Raw genomic sequence first — 21,516 nt, forward strand, 5'->3', positions numbered from 1 at the left:
TTGCAAATTTCGACCTTCTAGAGCAAAAGAGGCATTTTTTAGAAATTTTTATTACGACATGTTTAAACTTTTTTGCGATGAATGATGCTCAAACTTGTTGTTTTCGACGCTAAATGCGCTTTTACCGGTAGCATCTGTGAATTTTCCTTGATTTTTATCCATTTGGAACACACATACAGTTACTTTGTAGCATGCAGGTATTGTAATTTAAATAGAATACCCACAGCGCTATTATATGACGTTAAAGAATAACAGTACACTTTACATTTGGTTAAACCGTAAACCAATCAAATCGGTAAAAAGCGTTGTTTCATCCACTGTTTGTTTTTCCCTCAACAAAATGGCAAGACGTGCGTTTTCGAGCCTTGAGAGTTTTAATTGCGTCTCGATTAATTACGCGACTTTTTCCTCACACGAAATCTCAATCTGTCGCCAATAACACCATAATTCTCTTAAGAGAGAGCGGATTTATTCAAATTTATGCAAGATACGCAACCGGCTAAAATATAATAACGGAAGATACAATGCGATACATTTAATAGGAAATATGCAAATTGCTTTCAGCGCCCAATTTGTTGAAACCCGAGAGTTCGAGGTCTTGTCTAGATAATCACAGAGGTGATTTAATTACCGTAATTACACCGCGATTTTTCGTGATAGATGAAAGTAGTTTTTCCAAAAATCCCAGTCACGGCTTATTAAATTGAATTGTTCATCCGGAACTTTGAATTTTGTGTATATTGAACGCTTCAATTACTTTTGCAAGTGTTTACTTTGTGTGTGGTAATATGGAACGAATTATGTAATGTTCAGCGATTGCTCATCATTGTTTGCTTGCCTTCCACGACTAAACAATAATCGTGGCACAAAAAACTCATTTCCTTTCTATTTGAGGTTATTTTGCATTTTTAATGGCGATAACTGCGTTTTGTTGTTTCTGCGTAATTCAATTTTAACGTTTTATTGATGACTGTGACAAATCAAATTTTTGTGTCCAATAAAATTGTGACAGGAACAGATGCGATGTGGAAAGCCGCTGTTTTTTCATTTGCGAAACACGCAACAATGGGACACACGATTACTGTAATTCGCTGGATTTTACTTTCTACGATTGGAATCTACAGAATTTTTTAGTTTTTCTCTGAAACTTCAGTTTTTTAGTTTCGACGGAAAACTGAATAGCTTCGACGTGACCCACATTGCAAAAGCCGTAATTTGCAGAGTTGCTGCACGCATTTAAATGAAACGTGGAGTTTTTTGGTCTTGTAAGCTGCCGTGTTCGCACAGAAAAAGTTTGTGTATTAAACCAATGGAAGCAACTCTTCGCCTTTTATGCAAATGGGATATTTAATTCTATGAATTTCAAGAATTTAAAGATCAAAACGTCCATTCGTTTCAATCATGAATTGTATTCTCTCTTAGAAGTAACTTGTAATTTATCAGCAAATCTAATTATTATCCGAGCACCCACTAACGTCTCCTCCATCTAAATTATCACCGGCCTAATCTCATTTAATGACAATAATATCCCATCTCGGATGCTTGGTTGCGCACATTTTTTACCAGCTCCAGAACCATCAATTATAGAAAGTCAAGTTCTCGTGGATATTTTTATGATTGCTTGCACAACATAGCTGACCCTAGAATGCGAATTGCTCTTGACCTTTCAGTACATATTGTGCAGCGACCGAAAAGTTTATATCATCCAACTTTCACTTATGAAAATCGGAAGGACGTGTTGGGTCAAAGAGCGTTTTTCTTGCAGTGTTGACGTAACCAATCACAAAATATTCTTCCTTCTTAAATTATACTTATCGGACTTTTAGTACGTAGCTGTGACTGCTAATCTTGCGAACGCTCTCACCTGAAACAAAAAAATAAATTATACAATGTCGACTTTAGAAAGCACGGAATCTTATGTGGGCTTTGGCGATGATAATTTATTCAAATGATGGGTACAACTCTTGCTTATTTGGGTTAGCAATTCTTCAGAGTTCCTGCGAATATCTTATCATGTCGATCTAAAACGAGCACAATACCAAACATTCAAGATGAAGCTATAGAAACGCCATGAACGGCGATACTGTAATCCAATTACCTGTAAAAATCTCTTCGAGTTCGACCAACTTTTGCTTTGTCACGGACTCATATGTGAAAATCAATCAAGCTCCGGAGGTCTGGAGCAAAAAGAAGATAAATTTCGTGGTGCTCTGACTACTAATTTTCGGATTTTCGCTGCCGCTATTTATTATTCCTTAAGTTATTTACGCCCATTTTACGCAGAATTTTCGGTCTCTAATACTGACACGGTCGCTATCTCGCTTATTTACGGAGCAAGCTTAAAATATTTGCGCTCATTTCACGCAGAATCCAAAACTTAGCGAATTTTTTCCGCACCGTCAATAAACACCGTCAGAAACGAGCACAAACCCAAACATTCAATGCGAAAATCAATCAAGCCCTGCAGGTCTGGGCCCAAAAAAGACAATAAATTCCGTGGTGCTCTGACTACTAATTTTCCGACCTTCGCTGTCTCCATTAATTATTTCTTGCGGGTAAGCTAAACCGTGTTATCAGAAAGTGCTTGGGGTGGTTGGCTCTTTGTAAGATTCTGTTCCAAACATCTCCGTAATTAATTCCGTTAGCAAATCATTTGTACCTGTTAATACACGAATGCTTTCAATTTCCTGTGTCTATATTATTATTACAAACGACTCTTGGGCAATTTCCGGAGAATTTCTGCGTAGCCATTAAAAAACATGTGTGTCTCTGGGTCACTGCAGTGCTGGAAAAAAACGACTTGATGGGACCACCCATATTTTAATTAGAATTTGCATTTCTACTTTACCATTAAGTACTTGCTAACGATTTCCTATTCGATTGATCGGCGGTTTCATTAACCTTATCCGGCAAATAACGAGGATTAATAAATTCACAGTTATTTAATTTCAGTTAAATGAAAAGAACCCTCGAATTTTTAAGTTCTCGACTCATCTCAACTCGCCATAAACAAGCGGCGCTTGCAATTTATTCCTCAAAGGATATAAAGTTTGCCGCGGTAGCCAAACCAAGAGTTAAATTAGTTACAAATTTTCCAAGTTATGCAAATTTCTAGCACTTTTTATTCCTCCAACTTTTATTTCCAACTCAAAGACAGTCTTGTTCTAAATTAGTGATGTGGTAAATCGCCGGATCGCTATGATAGTCTCTCCAATCCAACCAAGTTTTCACGCAGAAGCAAGTAATCGGATTTCCATCAACGTCCAGCTCCTCCATATGGAAGAGATCGGTTGATAGACACTTCAATTTGTTATCCTCCACCATCAGAATGTCGACTCGAGTGTTCCGAAGAACATCAGCGGAGATGTCCGTTAAGCTGTTGTTGTTTAAATTCACTGTATTTATGTATTTTACGCCGTTAAAAGCACCTGTATCCAAACGATCGATGAAATTGCCATCGAGAAAAATACTCGCAAACTTCTCGAAGCCATTAAAAACGTGATTGTTAATCTTCCTCAGCTGGTTACGACTGAAGATAAGACTCATGCTGCCATTGACCGGTTCTGACATCAAATGAAACGAATTCGGTGGCAAGTCTTCAATTAGGTTCCAACTCATGTCGAGGAAAAGCACGGAAGTTTTGGCAAACCAGTCTTTTCCCCACCGGGAAATCCTATTGTTATTCAAAAACAGTTTTCGCAGATGCAAGCCGCTGAAGGCCTTGTAGCCAATTCGCGAGATTTTATTGTGGTCCAGGTACAACTCCTCCAGCTCCACCTCGCTGAAGATGAACTGGTACACTTCCTCAATGGCATTGTTGGACAAATTCAGCACTTTGAGACGTGGTAAGTTCTTGAAGGCTCCTCGACGGATTTCTCGCAGTCCGTTCTGCACAAAAGTCAAGTTCTCGAGTTTGGTCAAGTTCGAAATGGAGTCGGCTTCGAGTCTCGGGACGAATTGTCCAACTATGGAGATTTCTTTCGGGTTGTTGACGTGTTTGGTTAAGGAGTCGTCAAAATCAATGTGGATTATTTGAGTTGTGGATGATTTTGTTACGATTGTTATGTTGTCGAAAACGCCACTTTTTACGAACTTGCAGCTGCCGGCGCTCGCTGCTGTTAACAGGATTAATAAACGGAATAATTGCATCTTGGAGAGAAACTGCCTGCGATAAAGTGTTTGGATGTGTGATTGTTTGATAACCTCGTGCTCCCGTCATTTTAATTCTTAATGATGATAATTAAGCGGTTTGGAAAATCTGAGAATTTCGAGAGAATTTAGGCGATTTGAAGAAGGGGAAAATTGCGAGAATTTTAAAGAAATCTAAAGATAATCTAAGAAAACTTAACGAGAATTTAGAGGTTCTGAGGAAAACCTAAACATATAAATATATGCGTGGTCGATTTCAAGTGTGACTTGCGTTACTGCAAATCCCATTTGCAACATAGCAACGCCAATCACATTGCACATACCTTGGCAACGGTTGCAAATTTGCGTTAACGAAGTGACTCGAAATTGACCCGTTTGACTAAAGAATTTAGAGAAAATCTAAAAAATCAGAAATAGAGTGAATTCTAAAGGAATCTAAAGATAATTTAAGAAGAATCAAACAAAAACTTTATTTCAGAATGGAAGTTAGCTGCTTTTCGGTCTCCAATTCAGACACGCTTATTTATGAAAAAAGATCAAAGTATTTGTGCTCATTTTGCGGCGAGAATTTTGAAGAAAATCTAAACGATTTAGAGAATCCAAGAATTTTGAAAAAATTTAGGAATTTTAAAGAACACATAAACACAAAAAATTCTGCCAAGAAAGAAAATTCAAGAATTTGGAGAAAGTTTAGAGAATTTACAAAATGAACAAAAAAAGTCGAGAAAGTTTAGAAAAAAAATCAGAATTTTGAAGTATGTAATCTAAAAATAATCTAAAAAGAATAAAATAACTTGGAGATTTTGAAGAAAATCCAAGAATTTTGAGGGAATTTAGAAAAATTAAAGAAGACAAGAATTTTGAACAAAGAAAATTCAATAATTCAGAGAAAATTTAGAGAATCTGAAAAAAGAACAAAAAAGTCGAGAAAGTTTAGGGAGATGTTTGGAGAAATTTAAAAAGAATCTAACAAGAATTTAGAAAATAAAATCTGAGGAAAACATCTGAAATATCCAAAAATTTATGAAAATCTAAACAATACCAGATAGTTTTAACGAAATCTACAAAAATCTAAGAAGAATCTAACAAGAACTTGGAAATTCTGAAGAGAATTTAAACGGTTTAAAAAATAGAAAAAGTTCGATAGAATTTAGACAAAAAGACAAAAAATCCAGCGAGAATATTGAAGAAATCTAAAGATAATCTAAGAAAAATCAAATCAAAACTTGAGATTTTGAAGAAAGCCAGTTATCACAGATTGCTCACAAAGCCAGTTATCACAGATTGCTCACAACTGATAAGATTTTCAAGATCGTTTATTCCGTGACGCGTCTCCAACATGAACACCGCCCAAATTTTTATTATTGCTCTTTGCGGTTTGGTTGCAACCGCCTTAGAGTGTTATGACTGTGATCCACCGTCCTCTGGAAACTGTTTGCACCCAGAAATTGACGACGCCAGAGTGACATTATGTGGAGACGTTGATGCGAATGATATGCCCATGTGTTTTTCCATTTATTACAAATCAGGTACGACCAGCAGAGTTTTCAATTTTTGAATTCTTGAGTGTTATTTCCAGGCGACGAAAAAGACGCCAGTGGGATTTACAGAGGGTGTTTGTCAGTGAGAGGTACTCAACTTCCTTGCGATTATCTGGAGAAGCAGCTGACCGGCGGCAATGTTACTTTTTGCAAAATGTGCGCCGAAAACCGATGTAATATTGCCAGGGTAAATGTGTAATTCTAAAGTAAATAAAACAGCCAGTGAATAACCTTTTTGATAAAGTAGTTATGTACTTCTAAACATGTTTTTGATAACGAAACTCCTCTTATCAGAACCTGATTTTTCCGTCTACTCCATCACGAGTCTTTGTCTTTCGCAACAAACAGGAAGCCATATCGCTCAAAATATAGGTCGTACCCAAAAAAACAGCGATAACTCCTCCGGGGTCACTCCAAAGTGAACCTTCTGTCTTCAGTCTCAAATTTGAAGTCACGATGCTCAAAATCCTCTGTCTCTTCCTCGTTGTTGCCTCTCCGAATTTTGCCAATTGTGCAACTTTCGAAAATGTGACGGTGCTGCTCACCACGCAACTCAACAAGCTCTTCTTGGACGGCTCTCCACCGATCGCGAAAATTTACATCCGCTCCTCCGACACCTTGTCAAAGTACATCAACTTCCAACCTCTGGAGGTGGTGACTATTCGAAATGAGTACATCCCGGAGCTCACGGAGGATTCCATTTCCAATCTCCCGAGTGTTGTCCATCTGTCGATTATCTCCAGCGAGATTAAGGAGGTCCAACCGGGGACCTTCCAGAACGTGCCGAAGTTGGACGGGCTCAATTTGGAAGGGAACGCCATCGAGGTGATCCGAAATGGGGTTTTCACCGGACTGACAATCCAGAGTTTGTATCTCAATAGTAACAAAATTTCAAGAATTGAAGGGGAGGCGTTTAACAACATGACTCTGACGTTCATTTCGTTGAGTAACAACAGCATCGCCAGGTGGGACAGTGGTTGGTTCATGGGTACTCCTTTGGGGTCCGTCTACATGGAGAATAACCTCCTCGAAGACGTTCCTGACAACGCCTTCACCTTCGCGCACCAATTCAAAAAAATTAACGTTCCTCTGGGGCTTTGGTACGTTGTTTTCTCCCACAACCGCATCAAAAGTGTACATAGAGACGCCTTCAAACACATCAACACTTTTGGTTATTTGAGCCTGGCAGGCAACCAACTCGAAGAGCTCCCGAAGGACGTCTTCCGTACGGTTAAGAACGTCAACACTCTGGACCTCCGCGACAACAACATTAGGGACATCGACGGAGTTTTCAACAACATCAACGTGCACCAACTCATCCTAATCAACAACTCGTTGAACTGTTTCCCGAAGGACGTCTTCGAGGTTTCTAGAATCAACTACGTCTTCTTGGACGGGAACAGACTCAGCTGCTCCTGCGTGGAGATGTGGAAGGATTTCCAGTTGCAACAGAGCACGTGGGTTCTGTACAACATGAAGAGATTGGAGAGCGAATGCGTGGAGATGTACCCAAAATCCGATAACAATTTGTTCGTATAAAAATGTAGCTCTAAGAATCAATAAAGTTAACACTGCTGATAAGAGTTCCTCGTACAAAAGGTCAAAGCGCAAAACTTATCCACTGCGTCGTTTTTTCGTTTCAAACACAATGAAGCTCTTCTGCGTGTCGGTTCTCTGCGTCCTCGCCTCAGGTGAGTCTCTTTGTCTCCTCCATATTTTTCAAGATTATTAACAGTTGCGCTGCTGGTGGAGTCGCTCCAGTGCTACGACTGTGACCCAACAACTGAAGGTGAGTGCGTCGATCCAGTTAAGCGAAACGCCAAAGTCACATTCTGTGACCACACGAGCACCAACATCCAATTGAGGGCTTTAACACCCCCGAAGAGAACGTGTTTCTCCATTCAGTACAAATCAAGTAAGGGTATGAGTGGTTGGGGTTGTTTCTAAGGGTTGTTTGCAGATAATGGTGGGAACGATGGTATTTATAGAGGGTGTCTTGTATACCCTTCTAGTGAAGAGCCCTGTGAAAATTTAAAGAAGCAAGTGTCGAAGGGTCAAGTGGAATCTTGCACGGTCTGCGAGGAGGATCGGTGCAACACGCAGCAGCCTGGGCCTCCACGCTATCAGGACATTTAGGGGAAGATTGCATGAAATTGAAATAAAAATTTCTTGTAGTAGAAACCTTTGATGGGCATTGAAACCCATCTAATTTATTTTGGGTTAACCTTCCTGGGAAATCTGTGTATTAGTCTTTAGGAAATCAGGTGACATCAGGGAAATTAATAGAAATTCACAAGAAAATCAGAGGAAATTATTAAGACTTAGGGGCAATCAATAGGAAATCAGGGGAAGTTTTATGAAAGTACAAAGAAATAAGGAGAAACTAGACGAAATTACAAAGCAAATAAGTAGAGTTTAAACGAAATCACAAGCAATTCAGGGGAATTTAGACGAAATTACAAGGAAATAAGGGGAAGTTGGACGAAATCACAAGAAAATCAGGGGAAGTTTTACGAAATAACAAGCAAATAAGGAGAAGTTGCACATAATCTCAAGGAAATGAAAGGAAGTTTTATGAAATCACAAAGAAATAAGGGGAAGTCGGGCCAAAACTAGATGAAATTTCCAGGATATAAGTAGAGTTTGGACGAAATCACAAGGAATTCGGGGGAAGTTTAACGAAATAACAAGGAAATATGGGAGAAGTTGGACGTAATCACGAGGAAATAAGGGGGAAGCTGGACGAAATCACAAGGAAATAAGGGGAAGTTGGGCGAAATCACCAGGAAATCAGGAGAAGTCAAGTGTAGGCCATTTTTCAAAAGTACTAACCCCTGCTTCTGGTCTCTCTCATCAATCAGCTATTTTTGCAATCCTATTTTAGCTTTCGCTGCACCGCTTGCTTTCTCTCACGTCGAATCTAAAAATAAAATAGCCCACACATTTGCGTCTCCCGGAATCCGATCACAACGCCATGAGCCTCCTTTGCATATTTCTCCTCTCCATCTTCACGCCGATTAACAGTGCCACTTTCGAAGACGTCGTGCTCACGTTGAAATGGACCACTCACTCACAAGACACGAAGACAGTGAAGGTGATCTCCGATGATTACCTCAAGAGGTACGTAGGCGACTTTGGCGAAGTGGACCTAGTGAACCAGAAGATCCCCGCGCTGGTGACGACGTCCATCAGTAACCTACCGAAAGTCACGCATTTGGAAGTGATGAGTTGTGAAGTGAAAACGATCGAACCGGGGGCGTTTCAGAATTTACCGAAACTGATTGAATTGGATTTGAGTGGAAACCTCCTGGAGGAGATCAAAGATGGGGTGTTCAGCGGGCTCGGAATCAAGACGTTGTACCTCGAGAACAACAAAATTGCAAGGATCGAGGACCACGCCTTCAACAACCTCCAGTTGCAATACTTGTTTATTGACCACAACAGAATTTCACGGTGGAGAAGTGACTGGTTTGTTGGCACCCCTCTGGAGACCATCTCCATGGGGAATAACCTTCTGGAGATGTTACCGCGCCTCGCCTTCGAGTTCCTCTGGCATTTTAACGTGGACACCATCATCAATCTGACTCTGAGTAGTAACAAGATTTCTTCGATTGACCCCGACGCTTTTAAAGGGGTGAAAAATATTGTTACTCTGGATCTACGAAACAACTCTTTGGTGCATTTGGAGCCCGGTTTGTTCGACACTGTTGAGTCCATCGATTTCGTCGATTTGAGTCATAATAAGATCTCGCAGATGTACTTTGAGACATTCAGAAGGACGAAAGTCGCTAGAATTGATCTTTTTGATAATTTTCTGACTTGCGTAGCTCCGGAGGTGTTCAACCGGACTCAATTTCGCTCTGTTGTTGTTACCAATAATCCCATTTCTTGTCTTTGCGTCGAAGATTGGACCAAGTGGAAGAAAACGAACGAATTACCAAAAATCAGCGACTGGGCAAAGTTGCAAGAAGGCTGCAAGAGCGCTGGTGGAAGACCCAAGTCATCGATTTTAATTCTTCTCGTTATTTTCTTCAATTTTAATTAATTTGATAAATCACGTCATTAACGAACGATTTATTGTATAAAATGTGAATTTTTTAATTGATGCATGGTAATTAGTGCAAAACACGTGCGATTAAATGATAAGGCGTAGAAAGTCTGGATCCTCGTTTCTTTTCCGTTTTCGTTGACCAAATCAATGCAATTTGGGTCTAATGCAGTGAAAGTCCCGCGAGTGATAACAAGAAAGTGCCTGCAAATGACCTGGAATAACCCTCATTTGAAAATTCGTAACCTCGATGATGTCATAATTATTCTAAGCTGGTCATTACAGGTAAAAGGCTACAATTAAAGAGAATATTTAAGTTGCAATTATGCGCCATTAACTGGGGCGCCAAGAAAGTGGAAAAAGAGGGCCAAAATTTGGATAATACAGTCGTGGATAACAAGAATTTCCCGTTTTTTAAGCGTCCTGTTCCTTTGAAACGAAATCTCCAATTTCCCTCGAAGCGGAAACTTTAGAAAATCTCAATTTTCTCGAATTTCTCGTAAACAAAAAGCTCGCTGGGAAAAATCAGTGCTCATAAAAGTGCATATTGCTCCTCGGAGCTTAAAAGCTCAGCTAAGCGGAATCTAATTACGCCAAAGTGCAGCAAACAAATTATTGGCGTTTAATTATAAAGTTTTCCCTTTCAAGTTCAAGCCGAACGAATTTACAGATGTTATTTTCACATCCGAATGCCTCGGACAATTTTCCTGATTTGAATTTTTCGTGCTGCGTCTGAGTGAGTCGCTTTATTGATATTAATATGCAGCTTTTAATTTTCCCACCGCGTTCAGACAGATTCCGAAGGAAATCTATTTAATTCTCACGGCAGTGATTGCGTTTTCTAAAGAGACGGGATAACAAGATTAAATTTATCCTCGAGTCGGATTAGAGAAAAATGTAGACAATGCTCAGAAAGAAAATAAAAATTAATTATTTCGAAAATAGAAAGTGGCGTGCTTTTTCGTACAGCCGAAGGAATCCCGTTGACAAAGAGCGGCATTGTGCGAAACCACATCAAATGGATGTTCTGCTCTTGCAGATGATTTTGTAGGACGTTGTGACGCGAACTGGATCCGACAGTGAAATCTGCCATGAAATCGCCGTTTACAAAATGCGACAATTAATAGCACAGTTTCCTCAAAACTTGCCATAAACTCTTCACTTTCTAAGAAAACTTCCTCACGATTGAATAATTATTTGATGTCACCGAATGGGAAACTTTCGATGGAGAAAAATGAAAACCGCAGACTAAAACGGCAAATGAAGAACAATCCGTTTCCTGGAAGGAAGTATTATGTTCTTAATAGTTTCCTGAGTTGTCCCGTTGGCCGTGACTCATGTTCTGCAAGAGTTGTAGTGTTACCGCGGTGTTAACACCCTGAAAACGAGCTCTGTTTCAGCCCAGTTTGGCGGACTAGTCCGAGAATACATTACGCACGTTTGCATGGGATTCAATTCAACTTTACACGACAATGCGAATATTGGATCTAAATCAAAGCATGACGGTTTCAGACAATGGCTAATTTCAATTTGGTTATTATGAATAATACATGTCCCAGGCGGTTTAGTTCCGCACAAAATCGAAATTATTAAAAAGACGCGCTTGTGGAAATTGCGATGGGTTGATATGTCTCCAAAATGGCGGACACCTCATTTCCAAAATAACTGATTTCCTTTGATTTCCTAGTGAATCAACTGTAAATTAACAAAGACTATTCGATTTTAGATTTGCATAAATAAGTAGGTGCACTAAATTGTACACATTAAAGTTATGATTTAGTTAAAATTGATCCTAGTTTCTAGCCAATAGAGACTGAGACTTTTTAACTAATTACGTTTATACATTATATCTCAAAAGTCCTGCAAAATTTTCAGGGTCACCATCGTGTTCAGGGGATCAAATTACATAAGATTATCAACTTTTTACGCCGACGACAAAAATTGTGTTGACCAGTGTATTTATTCCTATTATAATCATAAAGGTGTCCTAACAATCTATAAACGCCTATACAGGGTGATAAAAAAAAGGCGCCCATGCTACCTACCATGTTGCAGCTGATTTTTTTTAAGCCCAAAATTGAAAACGATAGATGGAAGCTTTCTTCTTTAAACAATCAAACTTTATTTTGTTAAAAAATTTATAACAATTTCATTGTTAGAGATTAGACCAATTTCCAATTTCTTGAACTTTTAAAAGTACCATTTTTTGGCTGTGTTGAAAATTTTTCAATGTTGCAACATTGTAAAGCTTTTAGTATTAGTTTTTTAGTAACGAAGACTGCCGAATGTAAAATTTTATTAGAAAGTGTTGAGCAGCATTGCCAATTTTTTCCTTTGAGAAAAATCCGTATTGTAACAAAGAATTGGTTTAGATTAATTTTGTTTTCATTTCTGAAATGGTTTCCACTCATGGGCGCCTTTTAATCAACATCCTGCATAGTCTTGAGAATTTTGTTAATCAGAAACGTTCATAACTGAAAAAGATTTTTACATATATAGAGTGTTCATATACTAAGCGGCGCATTAAACTTATGTTTTTTTTTAATAGGACATTGTGTGGCAGTTTTATGGATCGTTTTAAACTCAGCCAAACTGAGCCAAGACAAGTTTTTTTAATTCATTTAATTTAATAAAGAGAGTCGCCAAATGCAAAATGTCAAACAACATTTTTACACTCTCAAAAACGTTTTGCAGGTTAAAAAGCGTTTTAAAAAATGTAAGTTTTTTTCTCTACTAATGCAGACTTCAATTTGAAAAATTCCTAATCGTATTAGAGTAATGCTTTGTCCACAGATTGTTGGGATATACAACTGTATATCCTGAGAAACTTCATTGACATCTTAGACATTTTCTTTGATTTTGTTGCTAATAATTTTACTCGACTGATTTCTTTGTGATTTCCCCAGATTGCCTAGTGATTTCCCCTGATTTCCTAATGATTTCCTAAGGCCGATCTGCCAGGGAGGCCAACCCCTCGGAAAATTGACTTGTGAAGTTGCAAACAGTTTTCATTTTTGCTTCCAAAGAGGAATGTTTAATATTGGAGGCGCAGCGCATTTTAATTTGTTCTGTTTTGTGTTTATTAACGTTACAATAACATCCCGAGGGAACGAAATATTGGCAAAATTATGCTAGAAATAATTCGACGCACATTAATTTTGATTCGTTTCTTCCCGGGCCTGTTTTAAATTTCTATTCGCACTGTAATTTAAATAAGAAAACTGCTCCAAGTCCGCCGTCGTTCCATGCATAATTCACTAATAGTTTTCACTTTCATTGATTTCGAGTGACTTGTTTACACGATTCGGTAGCACTTTCGATTCGTAAAAATCGCAAGTAACTCCGATTTCTACCACCGAAAAATCTCGCGTTTAATTACACCTTCTATGGAAAGTAACGTGTTTGTCTTAGCCACTTTAAGAAATCATAATCCGGTTGTCTGAAAGGTCAGCCTTGCCACTCCAAATCGGTTTTTTACGAACACCTATTTTAATCAACAATGGAAGCTGAAACTTTGGGCAAATCCACCCACCTCGTCGCTCAAGGTTCCCTTCGACTTTAATTATTGCAATTACTTTTCGGCCTTCTGCAAGCCTCACGTGCTGCAGTTTTAAAGGTGCCAAACAGAAATTTGTAATTTGCGTCGGATATAAACGCCCATTCATCCCGTGGCCGCATTGTCGAGCTTTCGTCGAACTTTTCAAAAGCTCGCATTTTTCACGGATGGAAAGTGAAACCTGCGGAATGCCTGTCCACTCTTTTACTACAAGTTTTTGCACAAACTCATTTAACGTCGCAGCAACTTCACGTTCAGTTTTGTGAAAAATGTGACACGAGAATTATGTAACTTGGCTGTGAAATAAAAACTTAATCATCGCTGCAGTAACATGACAGTTTTATAGTTTTTATTCTCGACAACCGAAAGCCTATAAAATTTGCAAGTCAATATAACCTGACAGTTTCATTGGTTGTGCGAGTTATCGCCTCAGCGAACGTTAAAATTAAAACGATAAGACAATAGTCTAGGTTTTTCGCACCTTCACAGATGCGTAACGCAATTTTACTGTAAAATTTGGAGATGTGTGTCGCTACGAAAGCACAGGCTTCGCCTGTGCTTTCGTAGTTATTAAATAACTCGTGGGTTCGATTTCCTGTTGACCTTCGAAATGATAACAATTTGTATGTAAACGATTGAAAATCCGCGAGTTTTCATGGGGGCTATTCACCTCAAAATAGAGCTACCAACCTTCCTTTGAACATGTCGTCCACCCTGAAAATCCTCCCCAACATGTGGATCTCGCTCCCCGTTCAAGTGGGTTGCATTTTCGCACAAAACCAGAGATTTAAACGCCGTTAACAATCACAAGAACTCCACCAGCACGAACACACACTTCACGTCTGTGACCGCGAGCTTCTGCACCTTCCGTTCCGTTGGCAGTTGTTGGAGTAACTCCGCTGAACTCTACAGGTATCAACAGCTCCCACCACCGGAGCGGCTCTCTTTGTCTTTGGCATGGAGAAAGGTGATGCGGTCTCGCTCCAAGTGGCGGTCGCTGCTGCCGCAGACTATGGTAACGGTACAGGTAATGTTTGTTTATATGCAATGACCAGTTTTTGTAATTAATCCGTGGTTTTCGACGTGGAAATGGACGTTTGCGGGGCTTTGGGGATTTCGGGGCCGACGCTTACCTGTATCGAGCGGTAGACAAAGAGGAAATTTAAGAGTTTGACGTCAGCGGGAGGCGGTCGGGACCTCGAAATAAACACGGGAGGTCAAGAAGTTGAAATTTCAAGCAATTACAACCAGCAGAAAAGAAGAGACGAGCAGGAAATCAGAAGAGACTGGATAACCCACTTCTGGAGTTTGTTCAATTCCGGGAGGTTTTCTCACCACTTTTTATCGCAATCAACGCTCTATTAAACCATTGTTGACCGCAGCGCTGTAATGTAAACTCCACTGTTTTTCATTACAAAGAAAACAACGCTCACGCCTGTTGTTAAACTTTGTTATTCTCCGCGTACAAGAAGTGTTTATTTGCATTTCCAACTGCTGGTAACGGATCCTGCTGGATTAAAAATGTTTTAATAAGATTATTAAGTTCCATGGCTTGCACATTTTATAGCCGTCTGATTATTCCGGCGTTTAATTTAATAACACTGGTCAACACGATTTTTGTTTGCGGCGTAAAATGTTGATATTCTTATGTAATCAGGATGGACCTTGAAAATTCTCTGGGACCCCCCAGTTTTTGAGATACAGTAGAACCTCGATTATTCGGACTAATTGTTGCAAAGGTCATCCCGGTAATCGATAATCAGGATAATAGAACATATAAAAAATACAATTTTTTTTTTGTTTAGTTATCTCAAAAATGGTTAACTGAATATATTTTTGTTACTCTGATACTCATAATTATGTGAAAATTTATTAGATAACATTCAAAATATGACTATGTCAATTTTTTCATAAAAAAATTTACCCCAACTTACCTTATTTCGAAAAAAAAATTATACAATAGAAAAAAATCCAATGTTTTTTTGTTAATTTGGTGTGCTAAAAAAGCAACAAAATTTTTGTTATCATGCTTATCACTGTCAGTATCAAGATGTTCCGAAAAAAGTTCAAAAAAAAAAGTAAAAAATAAATGTAATAAGTGTGTTTTTGAATCTTTTCATTGTTACTGTGATCTATGACAACTGTAATTTAGATATTTGGATCAATTTTAACTAAATTTAAGGAATCATAACTTTGATGTGTACAAAGGTTACTTAAATTACTACTAATTTCATGTACTTATTTATATAAATCCAATCTGAAGGAAACGATTAATTCTGACACAAAGAACTTTTTGGTAAACTAGCAGGCAAGAGAGTAGGTGCCAAAGATAACTTCAAACGTGGGCAGCCCACTACAAATTTTATGCAGCCTCGTTCGGTTTTACCTCGCGTCTCATATTAGCCCAACTTACCTTACATATTTTTTTTCTTTATTAAAAAATTATTTTTATTTATAACTAAGACATCCAGACAGTTAGATGAATGAAAACGACAAAAATGTATATCTAGTTCTGGAAATTTTACCATAAAATCTTTATTTTTCAAAAACGGTTTCACCAGTTTCTATAATATTTTACCCCCACTATCTTGATATGATTTTAGATGCTTTTGCACTCAAATTAGCAGTTTTTTCATATTTCAAGAACTAGACGTCCTGGAAAAAATTCCGGGTCACCATCGTGTTCTCCGATCAAAATTACATACATTTTTATCAAGACGACTGTTTTAACTTTTTTTTTGTCGGCCAGTGTAATATCGGGTTTCAACAGCGCACAAACTTTTGAAAAAACGAGGTAATTTGTGACTCTTTGGCGGGGAAATTTGAGATTTTCGTTTTGAAAGTTAAAAGTTTATTTACAATGGCGAGTTCTCAGAGGGATTCAATGCAAATTGCGTGCGGAAATTAATTAAATTAATAAGAGAAAGTCTAACGGTAAAGAAAACGGCGTCGTCGGAATATTAATTTTTACTTATCGGATCCCAATTTCGCAAATGAAAACAAACTGCGTTTCTTCATAGCTTTATTACAAATATTTTTCTTCATTGACATAAAATATGATCTCTAACATAAGTAGCACCTTTATTGTTTCATTCTCGTTACATTTTCCACACAATTACAGTTGCCGGCACCAAATGTGTCATAAATTAGAAGATTTAAGAATCAACTACTGCAGTGGTCTTGTCCCTTAGGACCTCAATTAAGTCATAAACACGGTATTTGGGGCCGGCTACAAAAAACAGTTGCACTGCTGAAGGAATAAATATTAAAATACTGCATTCAATAAATAACATGCTTGGCAAGAAATCGATTTCAATACACAATTCAAACATAAATAAATATTTTAAACACAGTTACAAATTGAATTAATTTAATCGAATTACGTAAGGAACTATACATTTTAGTCTGCAGTGTTGTTTATTGTCGCGTTGTCACTACAACCGCTGGAAGGCATTCGTTAAAGCGTTGACTATAATAGCAGTCTACCACCATTGTAAAACTCAACAAATGAGGAAAATCAATTAAAATAAATAACCAACAATCAGGATATTTTATCCATGGGAATGATAAGATGAACCCAAAATAACAGTAAAAATAAATTAATTCAAATAGTAAATTATATACAAAGCTAACATATTCACAAATTTCGTCAAAAATCAGTCTTGTTCAAAAAGGCACTAATCTTATTCATGTAAAGTATCGACGGACATTGCTAAATCCCGATGATTCAGAATCCTCCCGGAAGGACACGCCATCTTGTTGGTGATTTCGTCGCGGAGGTGCGCCAGCACTTTTCTAACTTCGATGTTTTGTGGCGGCGCCAATTTCAAGGCTTCTCTCATGTCGGACAAGGCGTGCTCGTACAATTTCAGATCGAGTTTGGCCTTGGCTCGGGAGTAGTACGCTTCGTACGAGTCGGGGTTCATGGTGAGGACTTCGTTCGCTAGCTCCATGGCTTCTTCGGTTTCCTGCAACACACGTTTAGCTCCGCAAACTCTCTATGCGAAACTCACGTTTAGTTTTCGCTTGCATCTGGAGTAGTTGAGAAGGAAGTTCATGTGGAGTTGTCGGAAGGGTTTGTTGTGCTCGGCTTGGTCTTCACCGGGGAATTTCTTGAGGGCGTATTGGTAGCGGTGGGCCGCCTCCCGGAGTCTTCCTTTGCGGTACAGAGTGTTGCCGTCTTCAAGGAGTTTGTTCAGGAGGATAAGCCTGCAAGTAACGTTGCAATAAAGAAGAGACTCAACTACTAAGTAATACTTACAGTATGTCTGGTTTGCCTGAAGCCATGGCCCATGTGGCTGGTCCTAACTTCGCCCCCTTCTTCAGGAAACACTGTACCACTTGGATGTTTCGACAGCCGATGGCTCGGTCCAGCGGCCTCATTCCGTTGATGTCGACGTGTTCAATCAAAGCTCCATTGTCAATGAGTAATTGAACAACGTTGGAGCTCCCTTGGAATGCCGCCAGATCCAAAGGAGTCCTCCCAGTCTTATCAGTGTGGTTCAGATTAACACCTCTCTCGATCAAGCATTGCACCGCTTTGAGCTTTCCGCGCAAGCAAGCCCAACAGAGAGGAGTCAACCCCTCGCGGTCCTCTTTATTGATTTCAGCTCCTGGAAGGAAAAAAAACAGTAACGCTGCCGTGTAAAACGAACCGAAGAACAAACCTTTGTTGAGCAAGAGTTCGATGAGCCCCACGTGGCCCTCCGACGCCGCCAGCATCAGCGGCGAGCGCCCGAGATGGTCGCTTTGTTCAATCGCGGCGTGGTTCTGGATGAGTCGTTCGGCCACCGCCCAATGTCCCTCTTTGACGGCCAACAACAGCGGCGCCATGTCCTTCTTGTTGCAAACGGACAAACTCGCGCCGCGCCCGATCAACGTGGTGCAGACTCCATGACAACCGTTGGAGGCGGCGACCGTGAGAGCGGTTTCTCCGGTTATGCTGTCGGTTGAGTCCACATTGACCTCCGCCATGTCCAGGAGGTATTCGACGATTTCGACGTGGCCTTGACTGGCGGCAGCCACCAGTGCTTGTTGAGCCGCCTCTCCCAGTTCCACGTCTTCGGGGGTTTTGGTGATCCAGTCACAAGCGAGGAGGTATCCCACCACGTTCAAGCAGCCGTTTCTTGCAGCGTGCACTAGAGGACAGTACCCGGCGGTGTCGGCATGGCCTGGACTTGCCCCTGCGGCGATGAGGTGTCGCACGATATCACAGTGTCCTTTGGCGGCTGCCAGCGACAGAGCTGTAGACCCCTGGCTGTTGGTAAGTTCGAGATCGGCACCGAATTCGAGGAGGAGCGACACCATGGGGACGATTCCTTCGTTGGCATACACGCACAGCACCGGGGCGTTGCCTAGGTAGTCGGTGATGTGGTTCGGTGACGCTCCAGCTAGCAGAAGAAGTCGCGACACTTTAACATTCGGACTGTACATGTTGCGGAGGTTACACACGGCGGAGGAGACGTTGTCGGAGCTTTCAGACACCCAGAAAGCCTGCAGATCGCGCGCTGTTAGACTCGGCGACATGTTCCGATAAACGTGGGCTTTGAGGATGTGGTGACCCAACTCCAAAGTCTTCTCTTCGTCGAGAGGCGCCTGCACCCGCGACAATCTAAAGGCGATTCCGGAATGACCGGATCTCAAATCACACAAGAACTTGGTGTTTTCGTTGTCGTCGCGTCTAATCAGCCACTCCCTGAACGACGGATGAAAGAACATGTAGGTGTTGTCCAGACGCTTCACCAGGAACCCAGAGAGGAGCTTAAACCGCTGGAAGAACTCGTTCCATGGCAGAAACTTGTCCACCAACAGCGAGTTCACCGAGTAGTAAATCTCCAGGAGAGTCAGAGGGTAGAGAGCCGCCAAACACACGCTTAAGATGTGGGCGACTTTCTCAAAGGAACGCACTGTGGGGAATCTCAAATTGAAATGCAAGAGATAAATCTGGGCTAGAGTCACTGGTAACACTTTGTACCCGCTCGATTTCGCCACTAAATGTCCGCGTTCGATGAGATCCAAAGTGAGTTTGATGAAGAGGAAGGACCCGTGGCTAAGATTCAACAAATGCTGCGAGAATTTGTGTTGAGACACACTTCCGCTCTCGAGTTTCCCGGAAGTCGAGGAAGTGATGTTGCTCTGAATGCTCGGACTGTTTTGAAGGCGAAAGTTGACGTAGCTCAACACGTCTTTCGTAATGTTTTCGTTGGAGTTGGTGTTGTCGAGACTAATCCGCGTGTACGGCAGCTGCTTCGTTACTTCTTGCAGTTGAGTGCGGACCGTCGCCACCACCTTCAACCACGAGGGGAAATTCGGCGTGTGTCGCGCCAAAAACGACGTGATGGTGTCTCCATGGTCGGGTCTGTGGTACTCCGCTTCGCACAGCGCGTCCACTAGGATAACACAGTTGAGATTCTCGAGTTTCCCGACGCGTCTTAAGCTAGCCAGAGGCTCCAGGATCCCGCGAGTTAGAGCGGCATCGGGGTTCGTGATGCACTCTTTGAGGGAGAGCGCGGATTGCAAGTGCGGCTCGCCGAGGAGGTGGTCTCTGTACCCGGAGAGCTGTGGCGCTTGGCACAACTGAGCAGCGATCGAATGGATGAAGTCAGGTACAAGACACGTGTTGTTATTGTCGGCTTGGCAGAAATGGTAGGCGACTACGCTGTTGGCGAGCGGTTTCAAGCGTTCGGAGATCATGTCAATCTGATAGTAGATGCTTTGGGGGCTGATGGAGCGCTCGGGTGAGTGCACCGATTTTCTGCGGCCGAAGCAACTGTGCTCCACGAGCTGGAGGATGAGCGCGGTCTTCCCCGTTCCGGGGTTACCAGTCAGGAGGACGCCAGGGCTCGACGAACCTAATAACAAAGAGGTGAGAAGACGGAATTAGCGAGCCAGGAGGAGCTTACCAACTATGTCCTCCACTTCCTTGATCAACCAGTGCCTGCCGAGGAAGAGCGGGTCGGGTTCTTGCAGCGGCACTTCGAAGAACAGCGGCTTGAGGGTTAGTTGGGGCGCGCGGTACTGCGCGAAGCGTATTTTGGGGTCCACGGGTCCTTTGATGGTGCCAGAACGAGCCGAGCGCCTGATGCATGTTCTTCTGTTGCGGAACATGTGGAGATCATCGCCGTGGCCCGATTGGCTCGTGGTGACGCTGTGCCTCCTGCTGACTGGGCTGGAACTGCAGTTGCTCTGTCCCGACATGGACATGGAGATGAGGGAGCCGACGCTATCAGAGCTGGGGTTGATGCGGTGTTGGTCCTCCGAGCTGCCAGTCAAGGTGGAAACCGGACTCGTGTTCGTGGATAACATGGCGGCGGCGTCGTAACTCGCAAGAGACGAGCACGACTCATGACTGCTCCTTCCTTGGATTCGCTTGGTTCTTCGAGCACCGTCTCCCAGTAGCAGTCCAAGTCTCATGTACATATCATTATCGGTCTTTTTATTGGAAATCGGCTTAACAGTTCCACCTTCATCATCTGCAAATTGCGTTTAATTAAACACCTTCCTGGAGTGAGCACAATTAAATTACACTCAGCAGACAAATAAAAATTGCAATTAAAAAAAGGAAATAATGACACCAATCATTTTAATTAAAATAAAGGAGGAACGGAAGCGATGTGTGATTAGCACACGGGTTAAAAATGGTGCTAAACAAAAAACTGTGCTAAGTCATGCGGAGCTAACTAAAAAAAAAACTGTGACACATCATGCGTTAAGTCATTTTGACCCCTGCCTGCCACAAGTTGGTTCAGTCCGGCACTGGGACCGGAAGTTCCTGCCGACCACAAAGACCGGATTTTTCCCAAAACGACGCTCGGCCAGTGGCGGCCCTCGTTGGACGTGGTCGACGACGTCATGGCGGCTGCAGAAAAGTACAGTAAAGTGTCTCCTTTCCCATTGTCACCCCTCCAGACAGACTAGTATTTTTAGCATCCCACATCTAATGTCGCGCCACGAACGGATATTGCCCACGTGACGCCCTCAAACTTACCGGATGACGCCGAGTCCACCGGAGGCTGTCTTGAATTTCGCTGAGAAAACGGACTGCGAAGTGCTTTGGGGCTCAAGAAGAACTTGCGGCGAGTCTGCGGCGGGGTTGGACAACTCTGCGTCATCACTCCTTGGCGGGGGTTGGAGGGTCGTGTCTTGGGGAGCTTCTCCGGGTGCCCCAACTCCACTCCGGACGCGGACAAGTCCTGGCGACCCTAGAAATAAATGCGTAATGA

The 21,516-nt window shown here is 41.4% G+C and overlaps 5 protein-coding genes across 13 annotated transcripts in view; 2 read left to right on the top strand and 3 right to left on the bottom strand.

The window, feature by feature from the left end:
* LOC148175741 (uncharacterized) overlaps positions 1-14,121 on the bottom strand; it is a 39,658-nt gene extending 25,537 nt beyond the window's left edge. The window contains exon 1 of one of the 2 annotated variants that reach the window (XM_088034134.1): positions 13,985-14,121. In XM_088034134.1, coding sequence (XP_087890260.1) covers positions 13,985-14,028 — 44 coding nt within the window. In that variant the 5' untranslated portion in view covers positions 14,029-14,121. The remainder of the gene's footprint in view (positions 1-13,984) is intronic. The other variant, XM_088034133.1, reaches the window with a different exon arrangement.
* On the bottom strand, positions 3,059-4,197 carry LOC148175743 (uncharacterized). The gene has a single exon (XM_088034136.1). The coding sequence runs from the start codon at positions 4,147-4,149 to the stop codon at positions 3,148-3,150; it is 1,002 nt and encodes a 333-aa protein (XP_087890262.1). The 5' UTR covers positions 4,150-4,197; the 3' UTR covers positions 3,059-3,147.
* Positions 5,420-5,952, top strand: LOC148175744 (uncharacterized). Its single transcript, XM_088034270.1, has 2 exons — positions 5,420-5,678; positions 5,729-5,952. The coding sequence occupies exons 1-2, from the start codon at positions 5,489-5,491 to the stop codon at positions 5,887-5,889; spliced, it is 351 nt and encodes a 116-aa protein (XP_087890396.1). The 5' UTR covers positions 5,420-5,488; the 3' UTR covers positions 5,890-5,952.
* Positions 6,067-9,851, top strand: LOC148175745 (uncharacterized). The gene is made up of 10 exons (XM_088034478.1): positions 6,067-7,223; positions 7,273-7,381; positions 7,426-7,605; positions 7,651-7,809; positions 7,866-7,881; positions 7,947-8,017; positions 8,257-8,259; positions 8,320-8,326; positions 8,429-8,582; positions 8,626-9,851. Exons 1-10 carry the CDS (start codon positions 6,147-6,149, stop codon positions 9,733-9,735), a joined length of 2,886 nt encoding a protein of 961 aa, XP_087890604.1. The 5' UTR covers positions 6,067-6,146; the 3' UTR covers positions 9,736-9,851.
* A 2,181-nt stretch (positions 14,122-16,302) lies between the features above and the next one.
* The window catches only part of rols (zinc-RING finger and ankyrin repeat domain-containing protein rolling pebbles), a 53,856-nt gene continuing 48,642 nt past the window's right edge, over positions 16,303-21,516 (bottom strand). For 7 of the 8 annotated variants that reach the window (XM_088034792.1, XM_088034790.1, XM_088034795.1 and 4 more), the window contains 7 exons: positions 21,282-21,495; positions 21,024-21,152; positions 20,197-20,766; positions 17,962-20,145; positions 17,556-17,907; positions 17,308-17,503; positions 16,303-17,262 (listed from right to left, as the gene is read on the bottom strand). In XM_088034792.1, the coding sequence (XP_087890918.1) occupies positions 16,978-17,262; positions 17,308-17,503; positions 17,556-17,907; positions 17,962-20,145; positions 20,197-20,766; positions 21,024-21,152; positions 21,282-21,495 (3,930 nt within the window). In that variant the 3' untranslated portion in view covers positions 16,303-16,977. The remainder of the gene's footprint in view (positions 17,263-17,307; positions 17,504-17,555; positions 17,908-17,961; positions 20,146-20,196; positions 20,767-21,023; positions 21,153-21,281; positions 21,496-21,516) is intronic. The other variant, XM_088034791.1, reaches the window with a different exon arrangement.

The sequence above is a fragment of the Gnatocerus cornutus genome, chromosome 4, assembly GCF_029298725.1.
Source record: "Gnatocerus cornutus isolate USDA-ARS CGAHR chromosome 4, icGnaCorn1.1, whole genome shotgun sequence".
NCBI lineage: Eukaryota > Metazoa > Arthropoda > Insecta > Coleoptera > Tenebrionidae > Gnatocerus > Gnatocerus cornutus.

Coding starts and splice junctions, on each gene's coding strand:
- LOC148175743 (XM_088034136.1), bottom strand. CDS start 4,149: ATGCAATTATTCCGTTTATTAATCCTGTTAACAGCAGCGAGCGCCGGC.
- LOC148175744 (XM_088034270.1), top strand. CDS start 5,489: ATGAACACCGCCCAAATTTTTATTATTGCTCTTTGCGGTTTGGTTGCA. Junction 5,679..5,728: donor TTCCATTTATTACAAATCAG/GTACGACCAGCA, acceptor TGTTATTTCCAG/GCGACGAAAAAGACGCCAGT.
- LOC148175745 (XM_088034478.1), top strand. CDS start 6,147: ATGCTCAAAATCCTCTGTCTCTTCCTCGTTGTTGCCTCTCCGAATTTT. Junction 7,224..7,272: donor AATCCGATAACAATTTGTTC/GTATAAAAATGT, acceptor ACTGCTGATAAG/AGTTCCTCGTACAAAAGGTC. Junction 7,606..7,650: donor CTCCATTCAGTACAAATCAA/GTAAGGGTATGA, acceptor GGTTGTTTGCAG/ATAATGGTGGGAACGATGGT.